The sequence below is a fragment of the Trichomycterus rosablanca genome, chromosome 24 (genome assembly GCF_030014385.1).
Source record: "Trichomycterus rosablanca isolate fTriRos1 chromosome 24, fTriRos1.hap1, whole genome shotgun sequence".
Lineage (NCBI taxonomy): Eukaryota > Metazoa > Chordata > Actinopteri > Siluriformes > Trichomycteridae > Trichomycterus > Trichomycterus rosablanca.
In genome coordinates, this window is record NC_086011.1 from 1929675 (window position 1) to 1947632 (window position 17958).

Below are 17958 nucleotides of genomic sequence, written 5' to 3' on the forward strand. Positions count from 1 at the left end.
GGTCTGGAAAGCCTCAGTTGACGTTCTAGTTCATTCCAAAGCTGTTCAGTTCGTTTTTCAAGTATGCTGGACGACAAATCATGGTAGAGGAGGCATTCGGTGGAAACCATCAGACCCAGTGATTGTTTTGCATGGCTATGTAACAGCAAACCAATATCAGACCAGGTGCACCTTATGGCGCAAAACAGTCAGCACGTTACAGCCAAACAACTGCTAACAATAACTGATAATAGTTTAATGAACATCATAAGACATTCTTTCGTCTTTATTAATCAGACATCGGAAACGTCATTTCCGACTAACAGCACCAACCTCCATGAATCACGGGCGCTCTGATAACTCCATAACACATTTAACAGTATAACATTTGCCATTATTACATCTGTCTCTGTACATATTAAGTATAGTTGGTATATATTATGTGAAATATGCATTTAATATCAATCGCTATTGCACATCGTTCACTTTAATAGTATTTGGAGCTGCTACACGGTTAATAGCATTGCTATACTGTTTTGGTACTATTGCACGGGACACCTTATTTGGAAACCGGAAGCCTTGTACTACCAGAATCCTCTATTACTACCTTATAAGGGGCGGCACGGTGGCTAAGTGGGTAGCACTGTCGCCTCACAGCAAGAAGGTCCTGGGTTCGATCCCCAGGTGGGGCGGTCCGGGTCCTTTCTGTGTGGAGTTTGCATGTTCTCCCCGTGTCTGCGTGGGTTTACTCCCACAGTCCAAAGACGTGCATATGAGGTGAATTGGAGATACAAAATTGTCCATGACTGTGTCATATATAACCTTTGTGAACTGATGAATCTTGTGTAATGAGTAACTATCGTTCCTGTCATGAATGTAACCAAAGTGTAAAACATGACGTTACAATCCTAATAAACAAACAAACAACCTCATAATGAAGCATTGCACTTTGCATAAATTCTCCACTGGACTACTTGTATATACTGTACTATATATATATATAAAAAGACACTGATCAGATCTTCCTACTAAAAGCTGTAAGCAGATACTAGGATTTACAGAGGAGCTTGTTTCTCTATTGTTGGATTTCTACAAGATTGTACTTACCCGGACACAAACGCACACAAGTCTTTAAACTCAGGACCATCAGCGATGATGTTGAGGTCTGTAACTCTCCTCAGGAAGTTCTCACCATCCTGCTCAAACACCAAACTTATTATAAACTTAATACGCACACACATCCAAAGCGACTTACAATTATGATTAAATACAATTCAAGCAATATAGAGTGATAAATTGGTGATAGTGGGGCTTGAACTGGCAACCTTCTGATCACTAAGTTCAGTTCCCTTAAAGAGTGAGGGACCACTGTACCGCATGTAGTGCCTACTCAACAGCGACTCAATATAACTAGTAGTGAATAACTAATGCTCGCTACTTATGATGTTCCACTTTATTCCAGAGCTGTTCAGCAGGTGTTGAGGTCAGGGCTCCGTGCAGGGCTTTCATGCTGGAACAGGAAAGGGCCTTCCCTAAACTGATTTATCACACCTGTCAGCAACTACTGTGTCTGAAACACACAAATTCTAAATGTATAAGGACGCTCCTGGTAGCGTCGCGCTTAAATAAATAGTTGTGTGTAGCTGCCCTCTAGTGGTCAACACTGAGCACAACACGTCCAAACAGTAGATGTTTTACATTATCAGTAGCTATTAGAGAAGGATTCTCAGCGTTTTTGGCCTGTGACCCCATCGTAGGGGCTAAACTCAATCTCAAATGCACTCAGTATGCATTTTAAGACCCCCACAGTGGCCCTAAGATCAGTCTTCCATCACCGTATATGAGGGTCATTCTGACAAATCGGTGCCATTTGCGTCCTCAGGACACTATATGTATAAACGTATATGAACGTATACTTTTTAATTGAGCAAAGTGTCCTGCACATTGATCTAATTGCAAATTAAAAACGTTAATAGTATTTATTCACGTCCCCACTCTCTAACAGGACACTTTAAGATAAGAGCTATACTTTATTTGTCATATGTACATATACAGGTGTACAGTATAATGAAATTCTTCCTTTGCATATCCCAGCTTGTTTGGGAGCTGGGGTCAGAGCGCAGGGTCAGCCATCGTACGGCGCCCCTGGAGCAGACAGGGTTAAGGGCCTTGCTCAAGGACCCAACAGTGGCTGCATAGCAGAGCCTGGATTTGAACCGTCAATCTTCCGATTAATAGCCCAAAGCTCTACCCACTAGGCTACCACTGTCCCCCAAATGAAATATAAGGAGTAAAATCCGTCAGAAATCCTTTTTCCTGCAGTGTTCGGCGACTCCAGATCCCGTCTATGTTTTTAATATTTAGTTTCTATAAGAAATGTAGAATAATGTGGATAAAATCAATGTTTAGTCCAGTAACGTCTCCAGGTTTTCACTGGGTCAGTCCTGTTACCTTCACATATTCATCCTTCTAATAAATCTGTCACATTTTGAACAGAAATGTACATTATCTGTATCTGCTGAAGATCACAGGAGGAGCATTAGTAGGTTCTCCCCTTTTGCCCCTGTATGTTTGATGGTATTGTAACTCTGACTGAGAAGATTCGTCTCCATGTTCAATTCTGTTACCCACATTTATTCTTAGTTCTTATGTTTATTTTAAAAATAATCTTTTGTGATACATCACTAGACTGGGCCCGGTGTTCTGGTGCTTTAGCATGTTCTCCACACTGCTATATTTCATGTATTTACTAATTCTGTTAAAAACTGAGCCCTATTACTCATGTACAGCCTCATCCTCCACTTAAAAACCTTGTACAAATGAAACAAAGGTGCCCGAGATTCGACCAAAACACCTTCTGAGAAGTTAAGTGTGTGTTGAACGAAGATAAAAAATGAAGTTTAATTTCATCAAGTTACTACACGGCCCTTGTAAAGCTAAATATAACAGAATCTGATAACTGTACTACTGGGATTAGTTACCTGGATCTCGGTCAGTGCAAACTCAACGTGGAATGAAAGGAAGCAGCAGTGACCGGCAAGTCTGAACTGCTGGATGGTTTTTGATTGGCCTAGAAGACATTTAATAAAAGAAAACACCAATTCACATTTACATTAAAATATAATATAACCATTAAGAAGCAATAAACATATTTAGCATTAGATACACACATGAACCCTAGCTGAATATACTGATTACTACTCATGTATTAAACCTGCATGAAATTCTTGATTAAATGTCTAATTTAATGTGATTAAAATTTCCATCATATATCGTGTTAAATTCCTACTTTTCTCCAGGGTCCTGACGAAGCACTCAGTAAGAGCTATCCCACTGATCTCTGCCCGTCTCCTCAGGTCCTTCTCGGTATCACCGATCTCCCTCATCAGCTTTAAAACGTCTTTATTAGGTGCCTCCTCTCCCAGATCCTTTGTGTTCATGATGCTCTTCCTGAAATGAACACAGGTGCCATTACAGAACGAATCACGCTGGTACAGAATGTTCACATTTACTGCCGCTCAGAGAGTTTATGTGTTCTTTAATACTCACAGGATGAGCTGCAGGGTTTCTCCATGCTGCATGGAAACGGATCGCAGGCACTCGTCCCTCTCAGCCTCATACGTTTCGATCTCCTGCCGTAATCGTTTCATCTGCTCCTCATATTTCTGCTCCATGGCTGAACGGGTGTGAGCTCTGGGAGAGACACGATAAAGATAGATGAGGATAGGTGATGTAAGGTTAGATTACAAGTAAGGTAAGGTTAGGGTTAGTTTTAGGTTAATTTGAGGTAGTTTTAGGTTGCTTGAGATTAGTGTATGGTTAGATTAGGATTAGTTTTAGTTTAGTGTAATGTTTAAGGTTAGTGTAAGGTTAGATTAGGGTTAGTTTTAGATTAGTTTAAGGCTGGTATAATGTTTAAGGTTAGCTTTAGGCTAGTGTAGTGTAAGACTGGCATCATGTTTAAGGTTAGTGTGAGGTTAGATTAGGGTTAGTTGTATGTTATTTTAAGGCTAGTATGTTTAAGGTTAGTGTAAGATTAGATTAGGGTTAGTTTTAGGTTAGTGTGCAAGACTAGTATAATGTTTAAGGTTAGTAAGTAAGACTAGTATAATGTTTAAGGTTAGTAAGTAAGGCTAGTATAATGTTTAAGGTTAGATTAGGGTTAATTTTAGGTTAGTGTAAGGCTAGTATAATGTTTAAAGTTGGTGAAAGTTAGATTAGGGTTAGTTTTAGGTTGGTGTAATGTTTATGGTTGATGTAAGGTTAGATTAGGGTTGGTTTAGGTTAGTTTAAGGCTGGTATAATGTTTAAGGTTAGCTTTAGGCTAGTGTAGTGTAAGACTGGCATCATGTTTAAGGTTAGTGTGAGGTTAGATTATGGTTAGTTGTATGTTATTTTAAGGCTAGTATGTTTAAGGTTAGTGTAAGATTAGATTAGGGTTAGTTTTAGGTTAGTGTGCAAGACTAGTATAATGTTTAAGGTTAGTAAGTAAGACTAGTATAATGTTTAAGGTTAGATTAGGGTTACTTTTAGGTTAGTGTAAGGCTAGTATAATGTTTAAAGTTGGTGAAAGTTAGATTAGGGTTAGTTTTAGGTTGGTGTAATGTTTATGGTTGATGTAAGGTTAGATTTGGGTTGGTTTAGGTTAGTTTAAGACTAATGTAACGTGTAAGGTTAGTGTAAGGTTTGATTAGGGTTAGTTTTATGTTAGTGTAAGGTTCGTGTAATGTTTAAGGTTAGTGTAAGGTTAGATAATGGTTAGTTTTATGTTAGTGTAAAGCTAGTTTAATGTTTAGGGTTGGTGTAATGTAAGGTTTAAGGTTAGTTTTTTGTTAGTGTAATATTTAAAGTTGGTATAAGGTTTTCTGTTGGTGTGATGTTACAGTTAGTTTTATGTTAGTGTAGTTTGTTTATAAAGATGAATAACGCCGTTAGCACCTGCGTTTAAAGTCAAAACAACATTAAAACCTATTTCACGTGCATTTATCAACCAAAATCAGTATTCACAATTGTAAACAACTTAAACGTCATATTTAGCAGGTTGCCATTTAAAAAATATACTTACTTTTATATTTCTTTAGGCGTGAACTAGTAAGTTTACAAACTGAAGTCTGCGCCCTGTCGGTTACAGCTGAACAGTGGCCAAATACTAAATTACATTATGTGCAATACATAGTGAACTAGATCTAGTGTTTGAACAGCTTTGTTGTACCCTAAATAGGGCACTGATAAAGTATAAGATGAGGAATTTGTAATCGAGCCTATGTTAGACACATCAAACCTCCCGCCAGTCGTCTCAACCAATCGGATGGGGCGTAGTGGGGTGTTATTTATAAGTGAACTTATTTACGTTATTTGTTAGTAATTTACTCAAACAGAACACAATCTGGCCAAAAGCTAGAATTTAAGACTCAGAAAAGATATAAACGATGAGAATGTTATTTTAATTAATACACTTTTTAAAATACGGAGGGTGGAACGAATGAAAATGTTGTGGTACTACTCCGGGTTCTTTAAATGTGACACGACATGTGTTTTTTGAGTCGCATGTGAGAAGTAAAGGTGCAGATTAATGTACTTTAAATAACAGATTATATCTAATTCTACTAATCCGCAATCAGGGGTGATTAAAGCTGTTCTAGTAAGTAAATGTGATTGTTTTTAAAGCATGACGTCCTGATTAAGAGCTGATCGGTAACTAGTTATGTTGCTGGAGGAAATCTGTTATTACTGTTAATACTGTTGTTATTAAGTATGTATTACTACAACATTATAGATCTGAACACACAGTTTCAGTTTACACACACCTGAAGGGTTTCTGAACATCTTCTGGGTCTGAAATTAAACATACAGCAATTTATTGATTGAATTGCTGATGTATAAAAATTATTTCGTGTATGGCTTCTTAATTCCTCGTTAGAGGAATGATGGACTGTACCTGCTACCTCATGATCTCTGTGTCCATATAAATAAGACTGGTTTGACTGCACGTATTTTATTATGAAGTATATGGAACAGTGAGTGCTTGCTAAGGATTACATCTAATCATACAAATTTCCTACCTGCACAGGTTGACAGTTTAGGTTTTTATCCAGACCCCAGCACTATAATCTGGGCAAATGTAAGTGACCAGATGATAATCTAAACCCACATGTACTCATCTTACATTTTTTTTTTGCATTCATTGAAACATTGCTGTAAAAAGTCTTTAAAAAGTGTATGTACATTTTTACCATGTATGCACAGGTCATTTGTTGCACACATGTATCTATAAAAAGTAATATATTTTAAAACTGTAATCTGTTTACATGTTGAGGACTTGTTAAACTGTATTTTTTATTAAACAGATGTGTATTTAAAGCATGAAGCGACTCTACATTGGTGGCCTGGGCCACACCATATCTGAAAAAGACATCCGAGATCGATTCGGCAAGTTTGGCGAGGTGTCCGATGTGGAGATCAAAACAAGAAAGGATGAAGATGGTAAGAGTTTGATTAAAGTGAATGTAAGAACATGTTTCAGATGTTTCAAAGAACTTCACATTCCTGTTTCTCTGTGTGTGTGTTGCAGGATCTTCATTAAAAACGTTTGGTTATGTGAATATAAACATTTCAGATTCTGACTACAAAAGATGTATGTATGCTTGTTTATTCTGTATAATAATTACTTAATTATTGATTAATAGAAGTTATTAGATGTAGCATTTTCTGGTTTCTTTTTGTTTTAAATGTAGGTGTGACCGTGTTAAACAAATCCAAATGGAAAGGTGGTACGTTACAAATCGAGTTAGCCAAAGAAAGCTTTTTACACAGGTACATTTTGAAGCCTTGAATATTCTTTAATGAATTGATTTTAGAAATAACATTCAGAAGTAACTTTGTTTTTTTTGTTAAATCCTTGACAGACTCGCAGAGGAGCGGCAGCAGGTGGTGGAGAAGATTCAGGCGCCGAGGATCGACCCACAGGAGAAGATAGTCGAGTCCTTCAAGGCGGCCGGTGTGGAGAATTTCCACATGAAATCGGCTGTTCCAGGAACTGAGATCCCGGGACACAAGGTTCCTCTTTTCAGATGAAATATTTACCATTAATGCTGCATTTAAACTGATGAGTAAATCAACCAGCGATGTAAAGGGTGCATTTCTTTACGCATCATGGGAACACAGTAAACTGGTTTCTCATTGTGATGGTGTATAATGAAGCCGTTTACTTACCAGTACTACTTGACTAACATTTACTTTGATTTAAACTCTTTTACTGAGTGATTAGCACTGATAGGAAAGTTTATCCTTTGGGATCGGTAAAGTATCTGCCTGTCTATCTGTCTGTCTGTCTGTCTATCTGTCTGTCTGTCTATTTATCTGTCTATCTATCTGTCTGTCTGTCTATTTATATGTATATATATATATATATATATATGTCTGTCTGTCTGTCTGTCAAGCTATCTGTCTGTCTATCTATCTATCTGTCTATTTATATATCTATCTGTCTGTGTATTTATTGTAATCTGAACGATTATACCGATTATACCTCTTTATCTGTCTGTCTATCTGTCTGTCTGTCTATCTGTCTGTCTGTCTGTCCGTCCGTCCGTCCGACAGACAGACAGATATCATTATATCAAATTACATTGTTTGAACTTATTTATTCAAACCACAGCAGCTCACATAGATGTTAACAGATCATTAATATTACCTCATTTTCTCTCTTACCAGTAACTACTGGTTCCAAACTGTCCCTCTGTGCCTTCATATGCTGGTTTATTTAGTCGTAACACTGCCACTTATGTCGATGTATTTTTGTGTTTCTTTTTTAGAACTGGGTGGTGAGCAAGTTTGGTCGAGTTCTTCCCGTCCTTCATCTGAAATGTCAGGGCAAAAATAAGATATCCTTTTTCTCTCTAGTGACTCCTAACATTCCGAAGATCCTGTTTCTCATTACCACAGACTCGGTGCTTCATTTTATTTCTTATAAAACTCAGAAACTCAAAAACTCTCAGTACTTCCTTCTTTCTCCTCTTTCCTAAGTGTTTTTTTCTTACTTTTTGATATGTAAAGTGTTCCTGGGGTATACGATTATTAGTGTGATTGCAGAATGCAAGCACACTATTGTTATTGTTATTTTCGTTTTCAATATATTATTGCCATTCCGCCCGTTTTTTGTCTCCCTTTCTTCGTCCGCAATTTTCGAGATATCGACCCCGTTCCAGTGCCAAATCGTCCGGCCCATACGGGAATGGACTGCTTGTATACAGCTTTTGGATCGAACCAACACTGTGGGCACAGTGCCCGTTTTGCCCCATTGACTCCCATTCATTTTGAAAAAAATTTCGAGCTATCAACGCCGTTCCAACTCTTGATGGACCGGGTGATTAATTAGCGCCCAAATCCAAAAAATCATCTGGATACGCCCATTTGTGTGGCATTTATGCCCGTTTTTGCCCGAATTTTGAGAGAAAAATTTTGACACCTTTGGCCTTCCATAACACGTCAACGTGATGACGTAGGCAACCACCTCGGACTGTTCCGAAAAAGCAACATGGCTGCCGATTTGAAAACGAACTTATTTTGGTCTGTAACTAAAGTATTAGTGATTTTTAAAGTAAAAATGCTGCACAGAATGAAATTATACTTCAGTTAGATTTGGCAGTGAGCGTCAAATCGATCGCGTTGCAACAGAAAAAAAGATATTTCTATCCGTTAGCTTCAAGGCTAACGGATGCATTGAAATCAATGGGAATTGCTAAATGCTAAAAGAGGGACCGAAGTCTCAGTGCACTATGCCTGAAAGCTTTAAATGAGACACAGCCGATCATAGATTGCGCAATACCATGGCCCCTGCAGTGATAATCACATGTAAATGAATGAGTACTGATTTGTAAGCAGTACAAACGTGCAGAAATGCATTTTTTTACAGGTTTGGCTTTTCAAACACACCCAGAGTGAACTTGTGCTCACACCACAGCTTGTGCACAGATACAGTGGCCTGTCTGGGAGAAAGTATTCACACCCCACGCACCGCACCACTTCTAAACACATGCGCACCCCCAACCTGCGCACGCCCGCCGACCGGCACACGGCAATCACACTCGCATTTTCTCCGGAAATGCACTCTAGTTATTATTATTATTATATTTATTATGATGAACAGTCTTTAATATTCAGAAAATCATTCTGCGAGGCTAAAATGTCAACAAGACGTTTACTTGTTTAGTTTGATGTTTAGTGTTGATCTCATCAGCTTTTTTTGCTTTAACTGATCTTCACGTCCTGAAGTACGATCCATCGAAGCACTGCCACAACATCAAGAAGCTCGAGTCGGAGGAAACGTTCACCTCCGTGTCCAAACTCACGTGGCAGGTCGACGGCGGGAACGACGAGATCAGCAAGAAGAGGCGGGGCGAGTTCCCCCCGCAGAAAAAACGTCCCGCCAGTAACAAGCATTTAGACATAACCGAGTACCTGTGTTCTACGAGCGACGGAGATAAAAGAACTCCGGCCTGTAACAGAGAGGTGAACGTGGGGCGGAACCGCCGCGTCTGTGTTTTGGGCAGCGATTCTGATTCGGAGGATGAAACAAGAAAGCTGGTCGCTCAGGAACGCTTACGGGTGAGCGGGCCGGCCAACGCGGGGGACGACGACCACCTGGAGGTGGTGGATGACGAGTTTGTTGTGAAGTCCGGCACGTTCTGGGGAGGAGACTTGGGTAGATCGACGCGTGACGAGGAATACGACTCGGCCGACACGGATGAAATTCTGACCCAGAATAAGAATCCAAATAAGGCTGAAGATCCTAAAAATGTTCAGAAGGAGAAAACGACCTCGATCGAACCTGATCCGGGGACAAGCCTGGATTCTGATCCTGAATCCGAGTCCTCAGATGGAAGCGAAGACTCAGATTACGAAGCCATGATGGGAAACTGCCAGACTTTGACTTTATCTCTGGCGGATTTGCAGGATCTTGTTAAAAATCTGGACGAGGGTTCATCAGACGAAGAAGCGAGCGAGACCGAAGCCGGACCGAGCAAACGAGCCAAATCTAAACCTGTTTCTGATGCTCGGCCTGCTGGAGCGCCGTTGAAAAAGCCCGGCATCAACCCAGAAGATATTTTAGCATCGCTTCTTGGATCTGATGATGAAAAAGAGGAGCAGGAGGAGGAACGTAAACCAGTTAAAAAGTCGAAGCTTCCTGCGTTCGTCGGGAGTAAGGATCTGTTCGGGTCAAACAGTGCGAATCTCAAACGTGGAGCAGAAAGGATCGAGTCTGGTCCTAAAGACGAGTCGAAAAGGTTCAAACCAGACCTGAAAATGTTGGAAAATGGGCTGGAGAAGTCTTCAGCATCAGGAGGTGTGGAGAAATCTCTCCGAAATACCAGAATTATGGAACATTCATCCAGTCATGAGACTGAAATGGAAACGTCTTCCATCAAACCCAACAAGGAGACCAATCGATCGTCTGAACATCAGCAGACGTCCAGCAGCGCTTCATCCAGCGATGATGAAGACGATGAGGAACCAGAAAGTGTCTCCTCACCGAGCAAAACCCTGAAAGCGTCTGAAAGCGCCACGTCCACGGAAGGTTCCGAAACGAGCGATGAAGATGAGGAGGAATCAGAAAGTGTCTCCTCACCAAGCAAAACTTCCACCTTGCCCCAGAAAGCGTCGTCCAAAAGCTCAGCTCCCGAAAGCACCACGTCCTCGGAAGGTTCCGAAACGAGTGATAAAGATGACGAGGAAGACGGTCCCCGAGCCTTCCAGAAGAATCACGGCCAAAATTCGGAACGTAAACCCGTCCAGTGTCCCTCAGACCCGCTGAGGCAGCGGCAGGATAATCAGAAGAGACTGGCGGCGCTGGAGCAGAGACAGAAGGAAGCCGAGCAGCAGAAGAAGCTCATACAGGGAGCTCTGTCCAAAGTGGTGAGTAACGTCAGTTCAGTAAACGCTAGGTACGTCTGGAATTAGAAACTCTTAAAACATGGGTGAGACTGTTCACAGTCGAGCCAGCTTTACAGCAGCGATGGTGGTGGATCCGCCTCCAGGATTGATGTGTTCTAAGACAAAGTTCTCCTTAAGGACTTTTCCTCATTCTGATGTTAGACCGAATGTTGAACTGTGCAGCTATAAACAGAGAATAAATTCTCAGCAAAGTGCTTCTGTACATAGAACTGCCGCTAACTGGATGTTTTTTGCATCATTTTGTATAATCGTTCATGGTCGTGTGTGAAAATCCTAAGAGATCAGCAGGACCTGACTAACTCAAACCAGTCTGTCAGTGTCCAGCAACCATGTGGCGTGTTGGAACCTGCGAGTTCGAATCTCAGCAGAGCCACAAAACCTGGCCGGGACGTCCACACAAACACAATCGGCTGTGTTTGAGGGAGGGGAGGTCGAACGGGGTCGCTTTCCGCTGCCGGAAACTGGTCCTGGTGCCTTTTGAACCATGATTCGGCTCTGTGTGGGATAAGAAGCGACACGGGGGGAGTGTGGGGATCCGTCTGTCCTCAGTCAGATCGAGGGTTGCACTAATTGGGATTTGGAAATGACTAAATTGTTTGATAAAGGGAAAAAATCCAGGGGAAAAGTCGCTCTGAATGGATTTTTTTCCCTCAATCTGATGTTGGATGTGAACTAACTGTTGAACTGCACATCGTGTTTCTGAGATTCGAACCCTGGATCCCGGATCCCAGCATCGCTAGGTACTGATGATTTATTTTAATTGAAGGATTTACCAAACGTAAACAAAGGGAAGCACATCGTGTTTGAGTCTGATGACGACGACGACAGTGTCTGTGAAGCTCAGGCAGATCAGAAACAGAGTCTGTTCGATGAAGAGTGTGATGATGATGATGATGATGATGGAGTGGAAAATCCAGCCCTTAAAGAAAAGGTAAACTTCTAAACTTCATGCTGTTCGTTGTCGTGTCCTAATATGAATATTTAATGGATCGCACTGCTTGTCTGGGTTCTGTAGGAGTTCCACAAGGCAGCCGGGAGTAAATTATTCGACAGTAGTGAGGACGAGGACGAGGAGGATGAAGGAGCCGAGGAGGATCGCTTCGAGATAAAGCCACAGTTTGAAGGCAAAGCAGGACAGAAGGTGGATTTATTCGCTGATCCAGATTCTTCTGTGCTCGTGCTGCGTTTCACGTCTCGCTGGTACTAACGTCAGCTTTACTCCTCAGCTCATGGAACTGCAGTCCAGGTTCGGAACCGATCCCAGGTTTCAGATGGACGCCAAGTTTCTGGAACACGACAGCGACGGGCGGGAGGAAGGTCGGCTCACGGTTACGCTTTCTTTTCTTCTCGTGGCCAGTACAGCAGATTATCTGCATTCAGCGGACGCCTTTATCCAAACTGACCTACAGTACTGTGACAGTTGACTGGCTAAGCAGTTGAGGGTTAAGGGCCTTGCTCAAGGGCCCAACAGTCACAACCTGGCAGTGGTGAGGCTTGAACCAGCAACCTTCTGAATACGAGTCCAGTCCCTTAACTACTAGGCTACACCTGTCCACTATAAACTATTAGCTTAGAAAAACATAAAGTTACTGCCCCCCTCCATATACACTACATGGCCAAAAGTATTCGGACGCCTGACGTTTTACGCAACCCAGGCAACACGAACAATGCACCTTACTCTCTTACAATCTGGTCCTTTCTGTGTGGAGTTTGCATGTTCTCCCCGTGTCTGTGTGGGTTTCCTCCGGGAGCTCCGATTTCCTCCCACAGTCCAAAGACATGCAAGTGAGGTGAACTGGAGATACAAAATTGTCCATGACTGTGTTTGATTTTGAAGACTAAATAAATAATATTACAGTCTGGTCTCACTGTGGTGTACAAGGTGTAACATAAAGCCTCCACAAGGGGGGCGTTCGCGTACAGCCACGGTTTTACTGTGTGATCTTTTCAGCTCCTCAGCAGTCTGTGGGAATTTGTGCTCATCCAGTCGAAAGGTGAAAGCGTTTGTATGGCTGGGCACTAACGTTGATGTTCCAGTTCATTCCAGATCTGTTAAGTATGGCTCTGTGGGGTCCTTGCTTCGAGCACAGGAGCACAGTCATGCTGGAACAGGAAAGGGCCTTCCCTAAACTGCTGCTGTGAAGTTGGAAGCATATTTTTCCCCTAAAATAATAGATTTATTTCACCGGTTAGTGACTGTTGTGGCTAAAACACATTAGTTTAAAAGTTAGAAGGGGCGTCCCAATACTTTAGTCCGTATTTTGTACCTGTAATAACGAGCTGTACGTATCAGACCAGTGATGAGGAATTCAATTAAATTATGACCCTGATTTTATTTGTTCTTAATAAACTAACTACATATTCATCTGCATATCAGCACACGCTTGGTACGTCCTGCTCAGAAGCTCAGGGAGAACGTCTCTCAGCAGGTCGTGATTGAATCCCAAACAGACAGTCGATTATATTTTTGTTTCAGATGGAGAATCGGACCAAATAGCAGGAGAGCAGGAGCTGGTGGAAGAGAAGAAGAAAAATCTGGCCATACTGCAGAGCCTCCTCAATGTCAGCGTCCAGCCCAGTGATCCCAGTAAAGCCTCCATGAAAGCCAAGACCTTCAGGTACCAGCGCCGCTAGAGTAAAGGGGAACGGCTGCCACCCTGTTAACTGTGAAAATGTCCAGCCCCCCTGTATTTACTCAGATCATTTAGGGTCTGTCCGAAAACCTAGTGAGCTGCCTTGCTGCCTACTACCTACCTGACCAGCTGCCTCAGTGGAGAGGATTCTAATAAGACATGGAGCTCATAAGGCAGATTATTTAGATGCTCTGGTTTCTAAGAATTTAGACATGCCCTTTTCTCGGGAGTGTAGGATGATGTAAAATGCATCTGTGTATTAATACAGGGGTTAATATAAAGTAATGATATAACGGCACCCGGTTCCAATCGGTCCACTCATGCTACAGGCCCTGATGTGGTCGCCAGACTGGTTTTTGTACACAACATATGAACAGAGTACATAATCCTATATGCAACATGTACTATAGCTTACATTCGCACCCCATACAAGTACACTTTGTACACTCTGGGACCAAAAAGTATGTGGACAACTGATCATGCCCCTTTGGAGTCCCCATAAAACCTCTCGTCGCGGAGATACAGTACCAGCTTTATTTCTTTGCACTGGTATGTGTAGTGGAATGGAAATATGTGCCACTTTAGGGACTGATGTTGGACGAGAAGGCCTGGCTCACAGTAGGCATTCCAATTCATTCCGAAGCTGTTCGGTGAGGTTAAGGTCAGGGCTCTGTGCAGCTTCATATTAATGCCTCAAGGTTTTAAAATGGGGTGTCCAGCTGCCATCACATTCTTAAATCATGGGTGACAACATGGAGTCACCTTATGGTCTGGTGTCCACATACTTTTGGAAAGCTAGTGCAGCGCTTCCCAACCTTTTTTGCACCACGGACCGGTTTCATATAAAATATAATTTCACGGACCGGCGGGGGTAGAGGGCCTTAAAACAGAATAACTGTCTTGCTCACAAATGAGCTTTTTTCCGCTGCAGCGAGACACTTTTTCCACCTGGGGGTGATATGAGACGATAAACACCTGTGTGTTGGAAATAAAAGCAGTGTTTTCATGGCTGATGTAGCGTCTCTGATTATTTATTCTTTCTGTGCGGCCCGGTAATAAATGACCCACAGACCGGTACTGGTCCGCGGCCCGGTGGTTGGGGACCTCTGAGCTAGTGTGCATAGAAATAGTAAGAAGAACTAAAGAGCGCATAACAAGCACTTGATGGTCAGGTGTTCACGTGTATCGATTAGAACTGTGTTCCTGAAGTCTGACCGTCTCTCGTTGACCCTGCAGAGATGTTTCAGCGCTGCACTACGACCCAACGAGTGAAGCTCACGCAGCTTTTGAAACCAGGACAGAAGAACCAAAAAAAGAAAGGTAAGTCTAACTCATCTTTACCTATATTTTATATTTTTATTACTTTACTCTTATCTGCTGCTTTTCTTCTTCTAGCAAAGCAGCACGGCGCAAGAAACGTGAAGAAGCTCAGAAGCTTCCTGAAGTTTCTAAGGAGATCTTCTACGACGTGACCACCGACCTGAAGGAAGTGTTCGGGACCGGGACAGAAATCCCACCTGAACAGGAAAACACAGAGGTGTCGTGGGACCAGGCGGACGAGAACGTGAACGGCCTTTCTTCCTCTGCTGACGTAGAACCCGAGGGCTCGTCATCCGGCTTCAAATTCTCCTTCTTCGGAGATGATGCGACAGCTGAGACCCCCAAGACAGGTGAGTATTTCTGGGTACATTTCAAGAAGGTAGCTAGATAGATTTTAGTCAATACCGATTCCCTGTCGAACGTACTGACGAACGCACCTGTAGATAAAGTGACGTCAGATATACACACTGAGCACTTTATTAGGTACACCTATCTTGTATGTTGTATCATTCAATGATTGGTTTATGGTTACACCATTACTGACTGTAGCCATGGCACCTTTAAATAAACACACTGAGCACTTTATTAGGTACACCTATTCTGTATGTACATTGTTTTATAAGCTACAATTGCTATGTAGAATCTGTTACCCTCAGTACCCTATTAATAAATAGTAAGGAACACCCATAGGTGTTTGGGTGGTGGACTACTGTCAGCACTGCAATGACACGGATATGATAGTGTGTGTTGTTCTGGTATGAGTGTATCAGGTGCAGCAGTGTTGTTGGTATTTTAAACACCTCAGTATTAGTGCTGAGAGGAGCATAGCGCTCCAACCAAAGCATAAATATAAAGCCAACAGTGTCCTGCTACAAGACTCTAAGCGTCCACCTACAACCAGTAAAAATCCCAACAACACTCCTGCACCTGATATGCTCATGCGTGCCACATTGATCTGCACGGCATTGATGGTCCGTAAGGTTTTATTGTCTGAACCCTGGTCACGTGATTAGAATCATGTCTCGTGATGACCGTGTTGTATCGGTTCTGTCCAGATGAATACAAAGCAGAAACCCTGAAAGGAGCCAAAGTTCCCTGGCAGGTGGATCCTCGCTTCCAGGACAGCAGTTCAGATGAAGAGGAAGATGAGGAAGAAGAGGAGGAGGAGATGGAGCAGTCGGCTGTCGTCACTGCACCCGAGTAAGAATCACGTCTGGTGTTTAGAACGCAGTTATTGATTATTATGTTTATTAAAGTGCTAGTGTGTACGTTGATGAAACCTTCTACAGGTCTTGGAGGCAGAGGTTCCAAAGCTTGTAATGCCATGCTAAATCGCCCAAAGTTGACATGTCAGGGTCATCTGGTTCTTCTTTTTACCAGCCAGCAGTAGATCCCTCCGCAGAGCTGTAAATGAAAGTATTGAATGACATTTTGCCATATATGACACACATGTAAAACATGGCATTAAAACCCAAATAAATAGATAAATAAATTCCACAGAGGTGTAACCAATTCTTGATTCTTCCTGACCTGACAGCAGGTGGCGCTGTTGGATAGGTAGTGAAGCGATACCCCATATTCAACCTTCCCACCCTCAGACACAGCCATTTGTGCTGTAGAGTACCCGACTAGGCCGATTACACTGAGACTCAAACCCAGGTCTCAGGTTTTATTAGAGTTAATTCCAGTGAGCTCGGGTACGATTTTATTATCAGGGTCACTTCTAGAGATCCAAATCGCAGCCTGACGCTTGTACAATGTCATTATCTCGATCTTCTGCTGGATTACAGAGCGCCGACCCAGACCAGACTGTTCTTCTTCTTCTTCGACGGTGACATCAGGTTAAAAGGTAGCTTACAGAATCGTTTCATTTATTTAAGGTCATTTTGGTGGATTTTATGGATTTTAAACCATGTTTACTCTCTGAAATTCCTCTCTCAGAGGGACCCGGGATGTTCTGCAGGAGTGAGAAGCTGGAGGATCAGAGGAAAGCCTGGGAGGAGAGAAGAGCCGGACTCAGAGAGGTATAGAGGTCGCACCAACATGCCCGTCGGGCATGAACAGATCTGTGCTCGTTAAAGTGACATTACTGTAATGAAATCAGAGCAAAAGCATTACTATATACAGGCAGTGGGCAAATCAAAGGAAAAACAGATAGGCTACACAAATGCATCCCTCAGTTCTGGAGAATTAGGTGGCCAGGATAGTACTTGGATGTCTTGCTTATGCTCTTCCAACCAATGTGGGACATTTCTAGCCATGTGACAGGTCACATTGTCTTGCTGGAAGATCCCATCCACCCCAGGGAAGACTATCGGTGTGTATGGGTGTATGAGATCGCACACCTTATGTACCCACCAATTAAAGGAAAAAACAGGTAGGCTAGATGTTGGAGGCAAATCGGCGTTCGTTTGTGGTTTGAAAATCAGCTCTCGACCGCTGTGTGTGGACGCCAAGACATGCACCTCATACACGTCTCATGTTAACTTTTTAAATGATTTAAAATTTTAAAGTAGTGATGCCACGACCTTCACTACAGTTGCTTTCTGTATTTCTGTAGCTAAATCCAATTTGTGATTGGTCAATTACAATGTGAGACGTTTCCCGCAGTCAGGTTACTGAAGTGCTCGTAAACCAGATCATTTGATTATTGTCGTCGATTTCATGCAGTTACGTGGATTTTTTTCTCTCTGTTTTCTCAGGACTGCCGGAAGAAACACAAGGACGCCAAACGACGATACAAAATGACCATGAAAACTTAAACAAGTTATAAACCAGGAAACATTTATTTTCTTAAATACTTCAGTCAAACAAAGTCAGTTATCGATGTTTTCTGTCTTTACTGTAATTACATATCTCAAAACATTCAACACATTCATGTCTGTGAATAGAAAGAATCTATTCTGTGTAAATAAACACATTTTCTTTCGTTCATTCGTTCATTCATTTATTGTCCGTTTTAAGACAACTTTATCCTGGTCAGAGACACAGTGGGTCTGATTCATTGGGTGAAAAGCAGGACGCACCCTAGACAGGTCACCAGTGCTCAGAGATGATGAATAATGGAGAACAG

General features: G+C 42.1%; 2 protein-coding genes across 3 annotated transcripts in view; one reads left to right on the forward strand and one right to left on the reverse strand.

Moving 5' to 3' along the window:
• Positions 1-5106, reverse strand: part of cenpp (centromere protein P) — a 62689-nt gene extending 57583 nt beyond the window's left edge. The window contains exons 1-5 of the mRNA XM_062987159.1: positions 5045-5106; positions 3529-3672; positions 3269-3429; positions 2961-3049; positions 1087-1175 (exon numbers count right to left, since the gene is read on the reverse strand). Of these exons, the coding sequence (XP_062843229.1) occupies positions 1087-1175; positions 2961-3049; positions 3269-3429; positions 3529-3653 (464 nt within the window). The 5' untranslated portion in view covers positions 3654-3672; positions 5045-5106. The remainder of the gene's footprint in view (positions 1-1086; positions 1176-2960; positions 3050-3268; positions 3430-3528; positions 3673-5044) is intronic.
• A 436-nt stretch (positions 5107-5542) lies between these two features.
• Positions 5543-17770, forward strand: nol8 (nucleolar protein 8). Of its 2 annotated transcripts, XM_062986851.1 has the most exons (17): positions 5543-5620; positions 6327-6462; positions 6551-6613; positions 6714-6792; positions 6885-7035; positions 7794-7862; positions 9244-10893; positions 11699-11863; positions 11948-12073; positions 12159-12249; positions 13409-13550; positions 14802-14885; positions 14961-15235; positions 15941-16085; positions 16676-16734; positions 16827-16909; positions 17588-17770. In XM_062986851.1, the coding sequence occupies exons 2-17, from the start codon at positions 6342-6344 to the stop codon at positions 17645-17647; spliced, it is 3363 nt and encodes a 1120-aa protein (XP_062842921.1). In that variant the 5' UTR covers positions 5543-5620; positions 6327-6341; the 3' UTR covers positions 17648-17770. The 2 variants fall into 2 exon arrangements, with proteins under 2 accessions (XP_062842921.1, XP_062842922.1); XM_062986852.1 differs by lacking the exon at positions 5543-5620 and having other exon boundaries at positions 6316-6462.
• The last annotated feature ends 188 nt before the right edge of the window (positions 17771-17958 follow it).

What these genes read in the sequence shown, in the direction of transcription:
- nol8 (XM_062986851.1), top strand. Translation starts at nt 6,342, where the DNA reads ATGAAGCGACTCTACATTGGTGGCCTGGGCCACACCATATCTGAAAAA. An exon ending in CTGAGATCCCGGGACACAAG is followed by an intron (nt 7,036 to 7,793) that starts GTTCCTCTTTTC and finishes TTTCTTTTTTAG; the next exon opens with AACTGGGTGGTGAGCAAGTT. An exon ending in CGGTGACATCAGGTTAAAAG is followed by an intron (nt 16,735 to 16,826) that starts GTAGCTTACAGA and finishes TTCCTCTCTCAG; the next exon opens with AGGGACCCGGGATGTTCTGC.